The sequence below is a fragment of the Bos mutus genome, chromosome 24, assembly GCF_027580195.1.
Source record: "Bos mutus isolate GX-2022 chromosome 24, NWIPB_WYAK_1.1, whole genome shotgun sequence".
NCBI classification, from domain to species: domain Eukaryota; kingdom Metazoa; phylum Chordata; class Mammalia; order Artiodactyla; family Bovidae; genus Bos; species Bos mutus.
In genome coordinates, this window is record NC_091640.1 from 43630311 (window position 1) to 43650655 (window position 20345).

Here is a 20345-nt window from a genome sequence, read left to right on the forward strand (position 1 = left end):
ATTAAAAGTTGTTTTATATTTCACTATAGCTTATGAAATTGTGACTCATGGCAGTGGTGATAGTAAAATCCTGATTCAGGAATGTATTCATGAACCTGAATTCTTAGGAGTCTTGGCAAACCATAACCTCAGGGAAAGCTGAGGTTTCAAGCTTTATCAGGTAGGGCTCCAAGGCCTAATGAGATACCTTGGTCTTGGGGGTTTCCCTGAGAGGAAGTGTGGAAGAGTCCAGTTAAATGTGGGCCATGTCACAGCTGACCAAAGTGTATTTCCTTCTTTTTATTTTTTCTTCTTTTTAAAACAAAGCCTTTATTAACTGAGGAAAAGGTTGAGCTTTATTTTTTTACTTATTTTTAGATGGTGATTATTTATTTGAATTGTGTCTCAGCTTGTAAATTTATGGATGTAGGATTTTCAGGAGTTCTACAGTGTATATAACTTTTATATAAAATAAAAATAAAGAAAATAAGAAAATGAAGTAGCATGTGATTAAACATGGAAAATACTATACACAATTTATAAATCTGAAAGTTAAAAAATTTATATCAGATTTTCCTTATAATTAGCGAACTTTGGGTAAATGTTATGCTTGAAGAAATTAAATGTTTTTAGTATGTTATTTTATATGTTTGTTATGTTAGCTTGGTGCTTTTGGTTGACGGTGATTTGAGTATACCCCAAAAGATAAAGAATGAAACGAAAGTTTTTTTTTTTTAATGGCTAAGCACACATCAGCAATTTTTTCTGCTTGTATTGCTAATGATGATAAACATATCAAGTAATAAATTGTCACTTTAATTTTCAAATTTTTATAAATTGTTTATCGAGATAGGTATTGTTCGGAGAGACAATCTGAAAATGCATAGGGATCCAAGCCACCTTTGCTGTCTTGTTAATTAGCTTTCATATGCAGACCTATTCAAATCGGTCAGATTGAGTCTCTGTTCTTTGTAATTATGATATTTGTAGATGTAAAACTCAGTTTCCCTCGTAAAGGCTTATTTTGGGTATTTTTTGATAGAAAATGAACTGCCTGGAATAGAAGAGGCTTTATATTGACCTGTGTTGTCTTCCCAAGGGGCCTGATGCAAGTGGCAGGGACTCCTGCCATCCACGCGGCTCTTACCTGCAAAGCTGAGTGGCCCTCCGATGTTCCCTTCGCTCTGTCCCCTCATCTGTCACATCAAGGGTCCCCTTTCAGGGTTTGTCCTGTTCCTCCTCTCATCTTTTATCTGTTGCCTGAAATCGTCCTCAGGTTCCCTTTTGTTGTCTACAGATGCGCAGTAATCTGCTTCGGCAGTTGCACTGGGAAAGATATTACACAGAGCAAAGGGAGACTTAATGTAATTAGGACTTGAGGAAGCCACCTGGGAGAAAGTGACATCTAAGTCAATATCTAAAGGGTGTCTAGTTGGCCAGTTTTGCCTTAAGTGTGCTTGGGAGCCAACGAGGGTTTTAAAAGGACATGACCTGTGCACTTTTGAAGCTTCATCTGACTGCATTTGGAATATTGGTTGAGGGAGGGTAAGAATAAAAGCAGGGAAACAAGCAAACGAAGTGGTGCCACATTGAATGGTGATGGTGATAGAGCAGCCTGGTGGCCAGTGTCGGGATTGGAAGTGGGCTTGTTCCAAGTATGTTTTGCAGGTTAATGGAGAGGATGCAGTGGCGTGCTGAACACTGGGCACAGGGATGGGTGGCAAGGAGAATTAGATGGTTTACTGAAATAGCAAAGACTGGCAGGAGAACAGGCTGGTGGGATTCAGCCCTGCAGGCCTGGGATCGTCCTGGTGGAGATTTCTAGGGAACATGGAGTGAATGTGACAAAAGCCAGTACTGAGCTGCCACCACTGCTGGCAAGCTGTGTACATCGGGGAGTGACATCGAGCAAGGATCTGGGCCACTTTCTTCAGAACCATGACATCTGGAACTTGGGAAAAGAGACCTGTAAAAACCTGTGAAGACGCAGTTCAAGACGTAGGATAAAAACTAATAGTTTGTCTTGCCAGGGAATCCAGAAGATGAAAGGGAATATTTTTGTTTCACTTCCTGGCCTGTTTGTTAGGTTACTGGAGTTCCCTGTGACCCAGGGAGATCTAACTGCATGTTTTTTTCAGGTCACTAGGGTGTTGCCCTTCACTTATTTTGCATGGTCCTCTTGTGAATTTGTAAGGTTTTTAGTTAAGCCCAGAAGATGTTACTGTTGTGTAAAGAATTATAAATATTTTGGAAGCCTTTTCATGAAAGAATCTTTTTTGGACAGAATGGCGAAGAAGTACAATATGAAATTAGTCTACAAAAAAACATTTCTGGAATTCTATGAGGAAAAGATTAAGAACAATGAAAATAAAATGCTGTTAAAACGAATGCAGGCCCTGGAGGTGAGTATTTAGAAATTGTGTAAAAATCCCAGTTGTTGCAGACTTGTTTGGTTGTTTCTGAGATTCCTTTCAAGGCCATGGACACACTCAGTATTTATATAAATTGCACAGATAACTGGTGCCAATGCTAGACTGTTCAGCACCTAGGACAGAGCTTTAACATGGGCTGTCAGGACTGTCGGCATTTGGGGCTGCTCTGTATCTGAAGCATGAATTTTTACACTACAGGAATAAGCAAATTTATTTCTCATTGGCAAAAATGTGTTGATTTTAATGGTTCCAGAATGGTTTTTTGATTAATAATGATGTGTTTGAGCCTAGTTATAATGATTTAAAATTCACGGTCTGAAACTGCAATTATGTTTGCACCAACCTAATACTTAAAATGGATTAAAAATAATGCTTGAATTAATTTGAATATCAGATATTTGGTCACCATATCTTTAAAAACACAGCATTTTTTTGAGGCCCTTCTTCATATTCTGTGTAATTGTGGAGACGATCTGTATTGGAGGCTGGATGTTTTCCTTCTCTTCCGAAACTCCCGAGGTTCTTTTGACTGAATTTTATTTGTATTATTTCCAGTTGCTGTTTGTACTTCGTGGCGGTTAAGTCACTGTAACATTCAGATGAATGTTTAACTCTTGTGTTGATAACTTCCTTCAGGTTTGAGTTGTGGCAGAAAAAACCTTTGCCCAGGAGTCACGGAGATACAGCAGGTGTTTGCTGCCAAGTGGTCTTGGCGGCAATTCAGCACACTGTTCAGTCCCTCTGTGACACTCTGTAATTGTAGATACTCCAGCCATGCTCATTGTTAACCACAGCAGCTTCTTTGTTCAGAGAGGATTCCCTTCACTCCTTTTTTTTAATATTTCAAAAGTATGTGTAGTTTTTATTTCTGAAGTAATACTTAAAGATTATTGTCTCATTTCAGTGATTTAGGGTATTTCATTCTGCATTGTAAATTTCAATGTAACGACTCAACTAGGAATTTCCCTTGATTCCTTAGCCATATCCTGCAAACGAGAATTCCAGACTTGCCTCTGAGAAGGTGGGTGACTATGAACATGCAGCGAAGTACATGAAGAACAGTCAAGTGAAGCTACCTTTGGTAAGGTTTCATTCTTTAACAAGTCTTACAGGAAAATGGAAACTTAAATTATTTCACTGGTTTACAATACTTGGGTTCACTGACTTATAAATCAGGTACACTTTAGCCTATTTCTCCTAAGTTATGACTTTTTATAATTGTAGAATACAGAATAAAATGCACTTTAATGCTGAGAAATGTAGTGCTGTATTTGAGAAAGTAGGATGGGAGGAATGTTCTTGGCCTGGCTTGAGAGTTTTCTTGCTGTATCATTGTATCTTAGCCTGGACACTACTGACTAGCAGTGTTCCGTAGATATAATTCAGGGGCTTATGAACTTAGATGAGGGAAGATGACATCTTCACAGACTTCTGTGTGGAAGTTCACATTTTCCTTAATTATGAATGCTCCACAACCATAGTGGTATTACTAGTTGTAGCTGTGACTTTGTTATCAATAGAACTTATAGATATTTGTGTAACACATTTTTGCTGACATCTTATAGTATTGATGTTTATTTATCACTTCTTCAACATTTATCACTTCTTATTTCCTTAGTTATCAGGCTTGTCACTGTATCTTATTACTTAGTGTCTTTGCAAAATAGCAAGTATGTTACTAAATGCAGTTTAGTTCCTTTGTATGATAGATATTTTGTGATTTCCTTTGTAAAAACACAAAAGTCTTATTCCCTCCTGCAGTATTATTTGATGTTTCAAGATAGGCCTTTTTTCTGCCAAGTTAAAAATGTAAGCTCAGTACTTTTTCCAGTTACAAATGAATACACTTTTATGCAGATTCACCCTTTGATTGAGAATCAGTGGTTTAGAGAATTGGCAGGAGCACAAAAGTGATGAGAAGATGGCATTAAAAGTTAATCTCATTGATTTATTTTATATTCAGATCACGGTAATATTAACAGTGAATTGTATGTATATTTATAGTGAAGTTAGGGTTTTGGAGCACCAAAACTAATACAATATTGTAAAGTTTAAAAATAAAATAAAATTTAAAAAATAAATAAATAAAAAAAAAAAGAAAAAAAAAAAAATAAGTATACGTGTGCTTCTATATTCAATCTGAAATTTTCTTTCTTATTTTTTTTAATTTTAGGGGACCTTAAGTAAATCAGAATGGGAAGCTACAAGTGAGTATATCGTCAGTGTAGATTTACTGACATTTGCAAAGATTGCTTCAAACTGATTGTTAAAATTGGAAGACTTTAGAAATTCTTCTGACACAGATTGTGAGGGGATGATTGTGTTCACACAAAATTCCTATAAATGTCTAGTTCCCCTTGTCTTACAAGGCTGTTCAGTGCCAAAAGAAAGCATATGCAGGGTGTTCCTTAACGTAAACTTTGAGCGTTCTTAAATATTTCCCTTGTCTGCTCGTTACTACAAAGCCATCTGTATTTTACATCTTTACCTCACATTTCTGTTGGAAATTTTGGATTATGGACCACTTCCTTGTGTTTCACTTGGTTGTGGCCTCTCTGATGTTAACAGTGAAGGTTTAGTAAATGCTAAAATGTTCAGTTAGGCAGCACTGAGCAGGATGTCTTGGAGGATGTGTGGTTGGGAACGGCCATGATGTGGAGGCGTTCTGAAGTGAGGCATGCATGTCTGGCTGAGCAGTCAGAGGCCTGGCCAGTTCTCAAGGTCCCAGAGCCTCCCTGCCAGGGTGATGGTGGTGCCCCATATGGTCACCCTGAGGACTTACAAGGTAGTTCCCATTCTTCGCTTAAATATTTGTTGATTATATTGAAGAGAAAATCAGAGGTATTCAGAGATGAACACTTTGAATATTGAGTTACATAAAGATTTATGAAAGGGCTTTGGGGGATACAAAAAATAAATACTACCTCTCTGCCTCGCAGTGGAAGAAACATAAATAAGTGACTTCTAGGCAAATTGTTCTACACGTTGAAGTTCCTGTAATGGGGAAAACAGATGAAGGAGCACTCAGTGAAAACTAGAGAAATTGGAAAATAATAACAGATGGTGTTATGGAATGTTTAGCCTGGGCCTGGTCGCTGTTGGAAGCTTTCATGTGTTATGCCTCATTCTGTCCTCACAGCTTCATGAGCAGACTACTGTTAATCATGCCTCTTTTTCACAGATAAGAAATCAGGCAGATAGCTTGGCTAAGGTCAGAGAGCTAACCCAGGTGCTTCACACTCGCAGCCTTCGCCTCACAGAAGCCCACGTGAAAGGAGGAGGAGTCTTAGGACTAGCTGAATGGAAAGAGAGGAAAAGGGAAGACAAGGGCTAACACTTTGAGCTTGTTTGTCTCAGAATATTGTTTCCTTTAGTAGAAATGGGATTGGAAGATATTAGAGACGTCATCTGTGATGAATGTGGGAATGTGTGCAGAAACCGACACATTTCTTTGGCTTCCTTGGAGTGCAGATACACAGCTGCCTTAGCTGTCCTGTCAGTGCCAAAGGGCGGTACAGCAGGATAACCTTGGGCAGAGGTCATGGTGGTGGTGCTGGCTGCAGATCAGGACAGTTTTTTTATACTAAATGTGGACTTTAGTGATACTGTGCAGGTGAATTAGATGCCTCCAGACACTTGAAGAAGGGGGTTAGAGATGAGAAGAGCAATAGGAAAGGATCAGTGGCCACAGGGCAGCCAGGATCATCGTGTCAGGGCCGTCTGCTCTGTGACGAGTTAACACTTTTATAATCTAGAGGGCTTTGTGGGTTGTGCCACAGTCTGAGAAGCTGTATTTTAAACTCCTACTGGTCTAATCATGAGCTTGTATTTCCAGAGCTTGCTGCTCCTCTAGAAGATTCTTTAAATGTGTTGCTGACAAATCAGAAGTGGTTCAAGTTTTGTTTGTTTAAATCCTAATTGAAATGCTGGCACAGAAGGCATTTTATATATAATTAGTGAGACTTCCAGAATTTTTGAGTTAGAAAAGAGAGAAGGTTACTCATTGCTGATCTGAAATCGAGCATTAGTTTTCAGTGACCCTACATCAGAGCAGCTCAGGATAGCCAGGTTACCTGCAGTAGGTGCAGAAGTATTTGGGGTGGGTTTGGCAGGGTTGGTTGTAGACAGAGTACTTGGAATGCAGGGCAAGCTCTGATGCCGAACTGTCCTGAGCCTTAGTACTTGCTCATGAGAGCTTTAGGTTGCTCCACTATCTGACCCTCAAGAGGAATTTACAGTGTTGATGATCATTCTGCCTGTTTTCTGCCCGTCTGTCTGCTCTGCTGCCATCCATCTTTCATTACTCCTAAAAGACTTAGGAGGTAGTAGATGAGGAGTAAAGAACAGCATGATCAGAGAGGTGTTGGGGAGACTGCCTTCATGCTTCTGTGCAGATTGGATTGAGGGACAGAGAGCTGGAGGATTGGGAGGCCCTTACATGATCTACCATCCTTCGTCTGTCCCCTGTCCCACAGTTGACCCAAGGGGCAAGGCTTCCTTGTCACATGGCTTCTTATCTTGACTTGCTGCTTGAATGTCCTAGTGAACATCCTGAACATGCTTGTGATATCGAGACTTTGTCATCTCTGTTGTTTTCATAACTATAACGTCTGTCAATATCTCAAAAGAAGATACGTTTGCACCTCAGTGATTCAGGATGAGGAGCTGCGGGTGCATTTGGATGTTTGAGTGAACACACGTGGAGCAGGAGGCCCAGTTTCAGGGAGCATGCCTTTGAGGCTGGGTGTGTCTCTGCTGGGGTTGTGAGTCCTCAGGTAGCCTTGGCCCACTTTTCTTATCATGCCCTTAGCATTACAGCTGGATAATTGGATGAACTTCAACATGCACGTTGTATTCCTTTACAGTTTTTTTAGGGTTCACCCACCCACAAGTAGCAAACTTAAGAGTACCCTGCACTCACAGTAGTGTAGTTATTCCAGTTAAAATAATTAAATCATAAAGTTTCCAGTTTTCATTTTCTTTGCTTCTATGCTTTTTTCCCCTCAACCTGTCAGTAGAGATTTTAGAGCTGTTGAGTTGGATTGCTCCATGGCTATGATGTCAGAGTATTACAGTAGGTGGATATTTGTTTTCAAGTAAATAGATACGATCCCATATCTACCTAAGTATGACTCACAATTATTGAAGAACTCTTAGAAATAAATAATGGAACTTTTCTTTCAAAAGCTGCTTGAGAATTTTCACCAAATTATGAATAAGACCAAGACTGTTGCCCTGAGGATATAAGAAACCAACCTCTAATTTTATTTGTTTTCTTTTTAGGTATTTACTTGGTTTTTGCATTTGAGAAGCAGCAGTGAGCACGTCACACGTGCAGTGGCACCAGAGCAACTGTGTTCTGTCTTATACAGATTTGAACGGTCCACCTTCCTGAGATCTGACGCCCTTGTTAAATGTAACTATTCTCAGCGGGCTGGATGCTGCTGGAAACGTCAGTGTATAAATGGAACTTTTGCTGTCTGTGACAGATGAACTTTGTGTGTGTATATAAGAATGAGATGGGACCTTTGTCTTTAAAAATCTATTTTTAAGTAATGTTCTAAGAATTCCATTTGCCTCCACTCTGGTAGCTCATAAAAATTATGAAATGACGTGTTAAAGCCTGAGTTCTTTCACCAGTGCTCTGCTTCGTCCAGTGTTTATTTACAGTATTAAACGTATTGCAGTTGTAGAATTGGTGGGAGTGTACTAATTCACAGGGATGTGTGCTCATTTCCGAAGTTTTGTTAGGTGTTTTTCAGGGTTAAAATAATTGCTCTCTGTACAACTGAATGTCAGTGTTCAATATAAGTTTAAAACTAAAATTTACATGGTGATAAAAGTTAATTAACTTTTAACTTAGCATTCTAGCCAGTTATTAAATTTCATTTTAGATAGCAACTAGTTCATTTGCTAACATGATTGAGTTCTAGAACTGGACAAAACATTTCAGATTCCAGCATAAAATTGTTTTGCATTTGGGGGTCTTTCTCATAGGAGTTCCTGATGATAGCAGTTAATGTTTCTAGTTATCAAGGATGTAATTCATTTCTTTACTGAACCAAAATGCTGTGGGTATTTTTCTCAAGATTTAGTGGCCATCTCCCATGTGAACCTGTTTGGACATTTCCCTCAGATTTATATAAGGTGGGGGATGGGGGGCAGGGGCAAGGATCTACTGGGATGGAGGCGTGGGGCTGGGCCAGTGGGCAGTGTGTGGCTGTGAAGGGAGCTGACAGAGAGGCTTGAGGGATCCTTCTGATGGAGGTCTGGGCCACGGCGCGGTGTGCTGTTGATCCGTTCCCCTCTTTGGCCCAGAAAGAACCAGTACGTGTTCCTCCATCATAGCATTATGCTTGGCACAATAGGATCTGGTGTCTCATCCCCACTTGAAGTTTGCGTTTGCCATTTCAGAACCCTTAAGAGTTGTCAGCCCTGGCTTCTTGCATGACTCTTGCGAAACTGACACCAAAGTGAACTGTTGTCCTTGATTTATCACCACTTAGAAAACTTACCAGTTTTGATATATAGCAAAAAATTTAAAAAGCAAAGCAGAGAATTTATACATACTCTTTTAAAAATCATTTCTTTCATGCATGGTTTTAAAAGACATTTCCTTCTGTGATTATCCAGAGTACTTGTTAAAAAACTGTTGTCTCTTAGTTTGTTTACATGTGTTGATTGTTCATCGTGTTAGAATAGCAGACATTTCAGCTATTAGGTAACACAGGTTACCTCATTTCTGTTCTTTCCACAATCTGTCCATCTCCAGCTGTTACCAGTTTACAAAAATGTGGTGGTCCACCGTAAGTTATTGGAGGAAATAAATAACAGCACTTCTGACTGGTGGCTGCCATTGGCCAGCTGAGGTTTGGTGACGGTGCTGGGAGGTGGGCTTGTGAGCTCTTTAGTATTACGTCAGTTCTGGGGGAAAGTGCCAGAAAGTACTGTGATAGTTTGGTATAGAATGAAAAGCTTCTCTGTTATCATTGTCCTCATGTAGTGATCTCAGTGTATTCCAAGCAAGTAATAAGACATATTTTTAGCTGCCTCCTGCTCTCTCCATTCCATGGAAAATTTGGGTGGAATAATTTGTGGTGGCAAAGCCAAGTGGAAAAGAAGGATAAAAAGGAGCAGAGAGAGCTGGGTGGGCTCTAGAGTCTGAGCGAGCTGGTGTGTGCTCGGAGGTGCTCGGAGCCTCCCCGGAAGGTGTGGCAACCTGGCCATTGCACTTTGTGCGTTTATGACATTGCCTTCCCTGCTCTTCCTCCCTGACATCTCCTGCTGCAGCTAGTGGTGGGCAGTGACTGAAGAAGAACTCCCATCACCAGGGTAAAAGCTGATGGGACTTCCTACACACATTTGCAGTCTAAATATTTGGTGATTTTCCATCCAAGACATGAGGAAACTGTTAGGAGAGGGGGCTTTTCATTATCAGTCCAGTGATGTCAGGCGCTCATGGGAGTGACTGAAGGGTACTTTCAGACCTGCTATTAGGTTTGTCCTCTGAGAATGGAAGTAGAAATGAGGATCAGATACAGCCTCTGTGAAAAGAAGTAGAAATGAGGATCAGATACAGCCTCTGTGGAAAGAAGTTGGGAAGAATGGACTGGGAACCTGGCTGGTTGTGTGTAACTAAGAGCAATCAAATGGAATTCTTTGGGCCTGGAATCTAGTAAAGCAAGGGCACCACATGGCCAGTGTGAAGGGGGAGAAACTGGCCATTTCCCACTGCACCAAAAGGGGAGTGTCCTGACCTGCGGCTGCAGCAGCCTACCAGGTGGCAACCATGCCCTGAGGCCACCAGGCCTCCACTCCAGTGTAATTCCCCAGAGAAATGTGCGTCCAGGGAGAGAAGAATTGATTAGAGGCTGTGATGACTCTTGAGAGCTAGATTATCAGTGCAGGGTTTCCTACTCACCCCTCCCCAAACTTGGAATTCTGAGAAGTATGATTGCTGTCTACGTTCATGTTAATGGTATTTCTAGAGCATCAGAGCAAAGAGGTACAAGTGAGATGGGCTTGGAGGCAGGGTGTGATACGGGTCAGCACAGGAGAGACCGCAGAAGCGTTGTTGGCTGTCCAGCTCTGCACTCCCTTTAGCTCTTTTGGGAACTGATTCAGCCTGTCTTAGCTCATTGTCATTGTGTTGTTTGGTAAGTCTTCAAGTATCCTTCTAATGAGAATTTGGCTTCCTGTGCAAATCTTTGTACGGGGAAGAACTGCCAGTGTAAATATTCAAGCTACTGAGCATGACTTTTATGAACTGACTTTGTGTTGTCTACCTCTGCCTGAGGCCAGACCCGGGGAACGTGGCCCTGTAATCACAGTTATACCATAATGCCTGTGATACCTACTGTCCCTTTAGTCAAACAGGAAGCATGGGTGTATAATCACTACCTCCCTGGTCGACATCAAATGCTGCACATCTGATAGGAAGCTTCTTTGTTTGCCGCCCTCTGGCAACATTATTCCTGATTCTTTGAAGGTAGTTGATACAGTGGCTGCTACACTCATTTATTTAGTGATAGACTTATTTCAGCAGATATACACGGGACTAGAGTTGGTTAACAGCCAGCTCTTCACCTCACATCCTTCTCTGTTCCCTTTAGCCTGGGCATGTATGCCTACTTCTCAGTTCAGTTCAGTCACTCAGTCGTGTCCGACTCTTTGCGACCCCATGAATCGCAGCACGCCAGGCCTCCCTGTCCATCACCAACTCCCGGAGTTCACTCAGACTCACGTCCATCCAGTCAGTGATGCCATCCAGCCATCTCATCCTCTGTCATCCCCTTCTCTTGCCCCCAATCCCTCCAGCATCAGAGTCTTTTCCAATGAGTCAACTCTTCGCATGAGGTGGCCAGAGTACTGGAGTTTCAGCTTTAGCATCATTCCTTCCAAAGAAATCCCAGGACTGATCTCCTTCAGAATGGACTGGTTGGATCTCCTTGCAGTCCAAGAGACTCTCAAGAATCTTCTCCAACACCACAGTTCAAAAGCATCAATTCTTCGGTGCTCAGCTTTCTTCACAGTCCAACCCTCACATCCATACGTGACCACTGGAAAAACCATAGCCTTGACTAGACAGACCTTTGTTGGCAAAGTAATGTCTCTGCTTTTGAATATGCTATCTAGGTTGGTCATAATGTTCCTTCCAAGACATAAGTGTCTCTTAATTTCATGGCTGCACTCACCATCTGCAGTGATTTTGGAGCCCTCCAAAATAAAGTCAGCCACTATTTCCACTGTTTCCCCATCTATTTCTCATGAAGCGATGGGACCAGATGCCATGATCTTAGTTTTCTGAATGTTGAGCTTTAAGCCAACTTTTTCACTCTCCTCTTTCACTTTCATCAAGAGGCTTTTTAGTTCCTCTTCACTTTCTGCCATAAGGGTGGTGTCATCTGCATATCTGAGATTATTGATATCTCTCCTGGCAATCTTGATTCCAGCTTGTGCTTCTTCCAGCCCAGCGTTTCTCATGATGTACTCTGCCTAAAAGTTAAATAAGCAGGGTGACAATATACAGCCTTGACGTACTCCTTTTCCTATTTGGAACCAGTCTGTTGTTCCATGTCCAGTTCTAACTGTTGCTTCCTGACCTGCATTTAGGTTTCTGCATTTAGGTATTTAGGAGTACCAATCTCTTTCAGAATTTTCCACAGTTTATTGTGATCCACACAGTCAAAGGCTTTGGCATAGTCAATAAAGCAGAAATAGATGTTTTTCTGGAACTCTCTTGCTTTTTCCATGATCCAGCAGATGTTGGCAATTTGATCTCTGGTTCCTCTGCCTTTCTAAATCCAGCTTGAATTCTGGAAGTTGACGGTTCACATATTGCTGAAGCCTGGCTTGGAGAATTTTGAGCATTACTAGTGTGTGAGATGAGTGCAATTGTGCGGTAGTTTGAGCATTCTTTGGTATTGCCTTTCTTTGGGATTGGAATGAAAACTGACCTTTTGCAGTCCTGTGGCCACTGCTGAGTTTTCCAGATTTGCTAGCATATTGAGTGCAGCACATTCACAGCATCATCTTTCAGGATTTGAAATAGCTCAACTGGAATTCCACCTCCACTAGCTTTGTTCGTAGTGATGCTTTCTAAGGCCCACTTGACTTCACATTCCAGGATGTCTTGCTCTAGGTGAGTGATCATACCATCGTGATTATCTTGGTTGTGAAGATCTTTTTTGTACAGTTCTTCTGTGTATTCTTGCCACCTCTTCTTAATATCTTCTGCTTCTGTTAGGTCCATACCATTTCTGTCCGTTATTGTGCCCATCTTTGCATGAAATGTTCCCTTGGTATCTCTAATTTTGTTGAAGAGATCTCTAGTCTCTCCCATTCTGTTGTTTTCCTCTATTTATTTGCATTGATTGCTGAGGAAGGCTTTCTTATCTCTTCTTGATATTCTTTGAAACTCTGCATTCAGATACTTATATCTTTCCTTTTCTCCTTTGTTTTTTGCTTCTCATTGCACTACTAAACAGGTATGGGGCACTCAGCAATACTCTCCCAGGCTGGCCTGGCAAGCCACAAATGGAAAACATGCATACAGTCAGCACCTATATCAAACAATGTTCCCAGCACCGTGGAAGTTCCTTTCTCCCTTTTAGTTGCTGCCTCCCATGGGTAACCACTGTCTGGACTTCCAAGAGCATGGGACAGTTTTGTCTGTTTGGGGACATTTTATGAATAGAATCAAACAATATATTTTCCTTTGTATTGGCTTATTTGCTCAACACTATGTAGATTTCTGTTGCATGTATTTGTACATGGTTGGTTTTCATGACTGTATAGTATTCCGTCACATGAATAAACCACATGTTATTTATCTAATGGATGTTTGGTTCATTCCCAGTTTGGAAATACTATTAACTCATTATTGACTGGGGGATTTTTGCAGAAACTAATAATGCCTGTGGCTGGCCAAAAATTAATTCTGTTATTTGACTAACACTTTATGGGTTATTACATTCAATATTTAAGCCTGACATACCTGTAAAGCCTTCTCCAGTATGGTGAGTTTTTTTTTTTTTTTTCTCCCCACTTTCTGTATCAGAGTCAATCACTAAAGTTTTTTGTCTTTTTGTTGGTATAATGATCACATCATGTAAGTCAGAACTATATTCTGAAGAACTGTTATCTTCTGAGACACCAGTATATATGTCTCTTGAATAATCAAGCAAAGTATCTGCATAAAATTCACCAAAAAATTCTTCACTGAAAATTTAGCCACATGTCATTTTTGAAAATTTTCCAGGTAATAAACTTGCATTTATAGTACAAGGTTGAAACAAAAAACTGATGGAGCAAAATGTGAATGATAACGACAATCATAAGTTGTATGATGAACCCCTGATCAATTTTGAGCCCTGAAACGTTGCACGGTGATGTTAATTGTATCACTGTCTTAAAAACTTACTGATAAGTTCTGGGTCAATAACGTTTGGGTAACAAAAGACGTATTAATAAGTCTCTGGTCATTAACGTGTTAATAGTATTGCTTCAGGTGTTCTAGTCTGTGAACTTTGGGGCATGGGTACTCTTTGCCTCGGAGTGGAATTGCGGGGTCACTGTGCAGACACTGTGCTCAGCTTTGTTGGACTTGCCCCGTGGGTTTTCTAAGTTCCACTTGTCCCACTTTTTCCCCAACACTCAGTAGTGTCAGTCTTTTCATTTTTTTCTGGCAGGCACATAGCGGTGTGTCACTGGCTTTAGGTTTCACTTTAATGCTTCTTAATGAGATTGTGTATGGTTTCATTACATATTCTAATGTATTGTCTGTAGATCATAAGATAAAGTCAAGCATGTATCTGCTGATACTTTCTTAAGTTGACCTGTCTTTATACTTAAAAATGTCTGTTTTAATAAGCTTCCCTGGTGGCTCAGATGGTGAAGAATCTGCCTGCAATACAGGAGACCCGTGTTTGATCCCTGGGTTGGGAAGATCCTCTGGTGAAGGAAATGGCAACCCACTTCAATATTCTTGGCTGGAAAACTTTATGGACAGAGGAGCTTGGCAAGCTACAGTCCATGGAGTCACAAAGAATTGGACACAACTGAGCGACTATCATGCAAACCGCACACTCAATGAGACTGGGCACTTTTCATATGCTTGTTGGCCTTTGTCCTCTTGTGAAATGTCTGTTCAAGTTTTGCCCATTTTTCTATTGGGTGGACTGTCTTTTTTGTATATTCTGGATACAAGTCATTTGTTGAATATATTGTGAGAATATATTTGGCAAAAAGCTCTTCTTTTTTGTTTTTGAATTGTGATATATGCCTTTATATTGAACACCACTTTCAGAGCTCATGTAGTATTTCATTTTATTCATCCATTTCATAATTGTTCATTTTTTAAGTCTGTTTTATGTATATTCATTCACTATCCAGGTTACGGGCAAGGGGCTGGAGATGCAGCACAGATTAAGGTAGACATCACTGCTTGCATGGAGTGTACACTCAGGCCAGCTTCACAGTCCCCATGACATTCCTTGATCTCACCTGTGGATGCTGCTTCCACTTCTGCTGGTGCCTCCCCCTGACCAAAGTAACCAGCAGTCCAAGTGCACAAGGGCCCATCAATGTGATTCGCACGTGTCCACCTCCTGATACAGCAGCTGGCAGGGGCTGAATGGATCTGCCCGTGTTGGAGGGTCTCATGTAGGGGTGTGAATCATCAATGGCTCAACATGGGGACAGTGCCACTGGCAGAAGCAGTCCTGGGAGATACCCCTTGGAAAGTGAGCCCTGGAGGTCGCCATTAACCCCGTCACAGAGCCTGTATATTCCAAGTGAAAAGCTCTGAGTTTTAATATACAATTTACTGATATTCTTTATAGTTGGCATTTTTTGTTTAAGAAATCTTTGTCTACTCCAAGATCGTGAGGGTGTCCTGTGTTTTCATCTAGTCTTTTTTGTTTTACCTTTCACTTTTAAATCAGAAATCTTACTGAGTTGATTTTTGCTAATAGTGTAAATTAGGATTTAGGGTATAAATTTTCTCTCAGATTTCTGGCTGACCCGGCATCATTGATTGAGAAAAACCATCCTTATGACACCAGTTTTCCACCTTTGTTATGTAATAGGTGATCATATATGTGTGTTTGTTTTTGGACTCTTCTGTTTCACTGATCAGTTTATATCTTTATAATGGTCTTAATAACAGGATAGGAGTTTCCTGGTGGCACAGTGGATAAGAATCTGCCTGCTGATGCAGGGTACACGGGCCAGGAAGATTCCACATGCCACCGAGCAACTTAGCCCATGAGCCACAGCTTCTGAGCTCATGAGCTGCAACTAAGCATTGGCGCCACATTTCCAGGCTGACCCTGGTGCTCAGAGGAGTTGGCTAGCCCCTGAGTTGCCTCAAGGGCACCTCCCCTAGCATGCTTGTATTAAGTCACTTCAGTTGTAACCAACTTTTAGTGACCCCATGAACTGTACCCAGCCCACTCCTCTGTCCATGGGATTCTCCAGGCATGAATACTGGAGTGGGTTGCCATTTTCTTCTCCAGGGGATCTTCCTGACCCAGGGACCAAACCCAGATCTGCATTGTAGGCAGATTCTTTACCATCTGAGCTACCAGGAAAGCCCTAACCCTAACCCCTTGTCTCCCCAGCCTCCAGCCCAGACTCCTGCAGCCTCCACCCTGCAATGGTGCCTCCTGTGGGGCCCAGGGTCTGCAGTGTGCAACACAGAAGAATCCCACTGGGCCTGATTCACACTCCCAGGGGACGTGGTGGGGCTTCCTCAGCCCTGGGCCCCTCCTACAACCCAGCACCAGGCTGTGGGCAGGACTCCCATTTGCCGAGAAAGGGCAGATCTTGAAATAGAGGATAAGACATAGATGTCTGTATTTTTATAGATCACCCATGAGACGGATACTCCACTCCGAGGATGCAGAGATTTTAATGTGAGGGGACGTTTGCTAAATATTACGCTTTTCTTCTTTCTTCCACTTCATCTCTATTTTCTGAAAATAGAAATTCATGTCAAGATGCTTCCTTGTTTAATTGTTTATCTCAAGGTCATTTACTCCACTAAAGGCTCAGTCACTTCATTTCAGTGGAGAAGGGCTGTCATTTTAAATCCCATTCACATGAATTAGAAGCTATTCATACACAGAGGTCGCTGCTGCTGTTTCTTAGAAACACAAAATTCTTTGAAAACAAACTGTTCAGAATAGCATAAAACATTTGAAGGAGAAAAGGAAGATCTCAATTCATCCCATTTACCTTTTCTTTATTAGAACCGAGTTTCTTCCATAAGTAGTTTTGGAGTTAGACTTCGAGAACTCTAGTGCCACCACCTCCTATTTGTGTGACCTTGGCCTATGAGTGGATAATACTGAACCTCAGCTTCCACACCTGTAAAATGGGGTAACACCTGTCTTATAGATATTACACATAAGGACACACACATTGTGTGCCTGGCAAATAACATGCATTCAATGCAGTTATCCCCAAATTTGACTGAGCCTAAGGCTAGAAGCTGGAGAAGGCAATGGCACCCCACTCCAGTACTCTTGTCTGGAAAATCCCATGGATGGAGGAGCCTGGAAGGCTGCAGTCCATGGGGTCCCTGAGGGTCGGACACGACTGAGCGACTTCACTTTCACTTTTCACTTTCATACATTGGAGAAGGAAGTGGCAACCCACTCCAGTATTCTTGCCTATAGAATCCCAGGGACGGGGGAGCCTGGTGGGCTGCCGTCTCTGGGGTCACACAGAGTCAGACACGACTGAAGCGACTTAGCAGCAGCAGCAGCAAAGCTAGAAGCTAATTAAAACCACAAAATCCTCCCAGAAGTTCTGATTGAGGTGCCTGCAACCTGTCCATAAGAAGCTCCACAGTAAATCTGATGCTGATGGTTCATAGACCGCTCTTTAGAAATGCTGTTGTAGATCCTAAGTTCCTTGAATGATAAGTCTTCAACTCCTCCACTTGATTAGACTCCCTACCCTGTGACCTCATCATATCCTATTTCTAAGGACTGTTTGTTTATATATAAAATTTTTTCATTTCCCTCCCTACATCCTAAACTAAATTTTTTCAGGTTTAGAAAGGGGATAAGGAAGAAATGTCAGCATAGTGTCTTCAGCATCCAGATTATAAACAGGAGAATTTTTTGTTATTTGGCAGCTGATGTCAGACCTCATTTTCTGAAATGACTTTTCTGAGAAGGAACTTACACAATGGCAGAGATTACTATGAAACATTTAAAGAATGCATTTCTTAGTGATTGAGCAGGATTCTGAAGTACTCACGGCCTAGAGGGGAGACCTGCACCAGGCAGTTCACAGTCAACCAGGAAGGTGTCAGACAGATGTCACACAGGTCAGAGGGCACAGCACCTGGTCCCAGAGGTTCCCAGCAAGAGGTGCTGGCCTGGATCTAAAAGGATGGATAGGAGTTCAGTGGCCACAGGAGGAGAGAAGGGAGGAATTTGGGGTAGCTGCTGCTTAGTCACTTCAGTAATGTCTGACTGTGTGACCCTATGGACTGTAGCCTACCAGGCTCCTCTGTCAATGGAATTCTCCAGGAACAGTACTGGAGTGGGTTGCCATGCCCTCCTACTTCAATACTATGCCTGGATCTAAACGAATGAATAAGAGTTCAGTGGCCACAGGAGGAGAAAAAGAAGGAATGTGGGGTAGAGGGAACCCCAAATTTCGTTTTATGAAACAGCAGTCCTATTGTGAAGCCTGAAGTAGCAGGCAGTGAAGAAGCCCTTCCTGAACAAAGCTGGTGAGGCAACTACATGAACAGGAAGGCAAGACTGAAAACCTGCAGATACCTCCTCCTAGAGCTTGTGGCTAATGTCCCAACAATCATCCAAGTGCCAGGCCGAGAATCTTGGAGAGATGTAACTAACGCCCTCTGACAGGAACACAGTGAGTTCAACCTGCTTATTAGGCTTTATACACTTCTAGAAGGAAAGGACTGTCTACTTGAGATTTCTGCTAAGATTCTTAGCTTTATACTGAATCAAAGGATGATTACTGAGTCCTTTTCAAAGGAAAAGTGCATAGGATTTGAAAAATAAGCTTCCCAAGAACTAACAGAACCTTGACTCACGCACTGAATGTGAGAACCCACAGACCCTCTCCTGGCAGCCCAAACAAACTTGACAAATAAAATTACCGCCGCCCCCCCCCCGCCCAGCCCCACGTTGAATCCCTGAACCCCAAGCTGTCCCTTTCTTGCCTGTGGACACACAGGGGTGGGTGTGGCATTTTAAGTGTCTGGGCTCTGTAAGCTGTTGGCTCAGGGCTGCCTTGGTTTTGAGGCTTGATATTCAGGGGAGCATGGTCTGAGCATGAATTAACTAGATCGCAGGATCCTGGGTGATAAATTCCACCCAGGGATCTAAACGTCTCACCATGATTCACTGCTGTCGACTCAGCTCTCTCCCCTCCTGATCCTGTTTCACTCCTCACTGCGGCTGCTTCCATCTGCTGCTTGAAACCCTGTAGGCCTTCCTTCTGCTCTTAGAACGAGGCCCAAAACTTCCAGCCAACCACAGGACATGTCGTGACTGGCCCTCCCTCCCCCATGCTGGCCCTGGGGCTGGGAATCACCCCTCAAGTAGCAGCTAGCACCCCAACCAAGGGCCCCCCTCTGGCCCCATGGCTGGGCCCTGCCCCCTGCCCTCAGTGCCTTCCTCCGCCCCTTGGCTTCATGTTCTCCCTGCTGCTCTCCCATGGCCTCTTCAGTCCTGTCCCACCCGAGTTTCTACCTGCGGCATGTGACTGAGTCACAAGAAGACACCAGACTCTGTATGAAGCACAGATGTGGTGAAAAGCCTGGATTCAGGTCCTGCTTTCATCAATAGCTGTGTCACAGTCTCCTTTGAGCCTCGGTTTTCTTGTATGGAAGACAGTGCTAAAGATTTTTACTTCACATGTTGCTGGAGGATTTGTTGAGATTCTAGACCTGTGGACCAGTCACAGGCATTGTAGGCTCTCAACAAATGTTCATAGGAGATTTGGTGCTTGCTTCCTTAGGAGAAGAAATGGCAACCCACTCCAGTATCCTTGCTTGGAGAATCCCATGGACGGAGGAGCCTGGTAGGCTACGGTCCACGGGGTCACAAAGAGTTGGACACGACTGAGCTACTTTTTACTTTACTTTTTTACTTACTTTACTAGAACTCCACTGTCTAGTGCTCATACCTAGTGTACAGGGCTTGTGTGTATTTATAAACCTGGACTTTGGAGCAAGATCTGGGCTTAACAGCTGGTGGCATCATTTCTCAGCCCAGCAGTGCCAGAAAATCCACTCAGCTTTTCAGAGCCTCCGAGTCCACATCTGCAGAGAAGGTGACACAGAAACTGTTTCCCAGGGCTGCTGGGAGGGTCAGATGAGTTGATATATGAAAATGTTTTACACACCTTGGAGTTAAAAAAAAAATCTGTAACCCAACTTCTGTGAATACATGATGCTCTCTCCTGTGTCTCACCCAGGTAAGCTTTGCCTCTGTGGTTGGACTCACAATGGCGTCTAGGGAGCCTCAGCACAGAGATGGCATGTAGAAGAGTTTGCTGAAAATCAAACCCGCAATGAGCTATCCCTTCACACCTGTTAGGATGACTGTCATCAAAAAGACAGGAGATAAATGCTGGCAAGAGTGTGGAGAAAAGGAACCCTTTGTTCACGCTTGGTGGGAATATAAATTGATGTAGCCACTGGGGAAAACAATGGAGATTCCTCAAAATATTAAAAAATAGAGCTACCATACAATCCAGCTTTCAAACTGTGGTGCTGGAGAAGCCTCCTGACAGTCCATTGGACTGCAAGGATATCAAATCAGTCAATCCTAAAGGAAATCAACCCTGAATATTCACTGGAAGGACTGTTGCTGAAGCTGAAGCTCCAATACTTTGGCCACCTGATGCCAAGAGCCAACTCATTGGAAAAGACCCTCATGC

General features: G+C 42.3%; 1 protein-coding gene across 4 annotated transcripts in view; it reads left to right on the forward strand.

The window, feature by feature from the left end:
• The window catches only part of RNMT (RNA guanine-7 methyltransferase), a 31774-nt gene extending 17108 nt beyond the window's left edge, over positions 1 to 14666 (forward strand). For all 4 annotated transcript variants that reach the window (XM_070361756.1, XM_005892357.2, XM_014477174.2 and 1 more), the window contains exons 8-11: positions 2264 to 2381; positions 3391 to 3492; positions 4585 to 4618; positions 7695 to 14666. In XM_070361756.1, coding sequence (XP_070217857.1) covers positions 2264 to 2381; positions 3391 to 3492; positions 4585 to 4618; positions 7695 to 7732 — 292 coding nt within the window. In that variant the 3' untranslated portion in view covers positions 7733 to 14666. The remainder of the gene's footprint in view (positions 1 to 2263; positions 2382 to 3390; positions 3493 to 4584; positions 4619 to 7694) is intronic.
• Positions 14667 to 20345: the final 5679 nt, after the last annotated feature.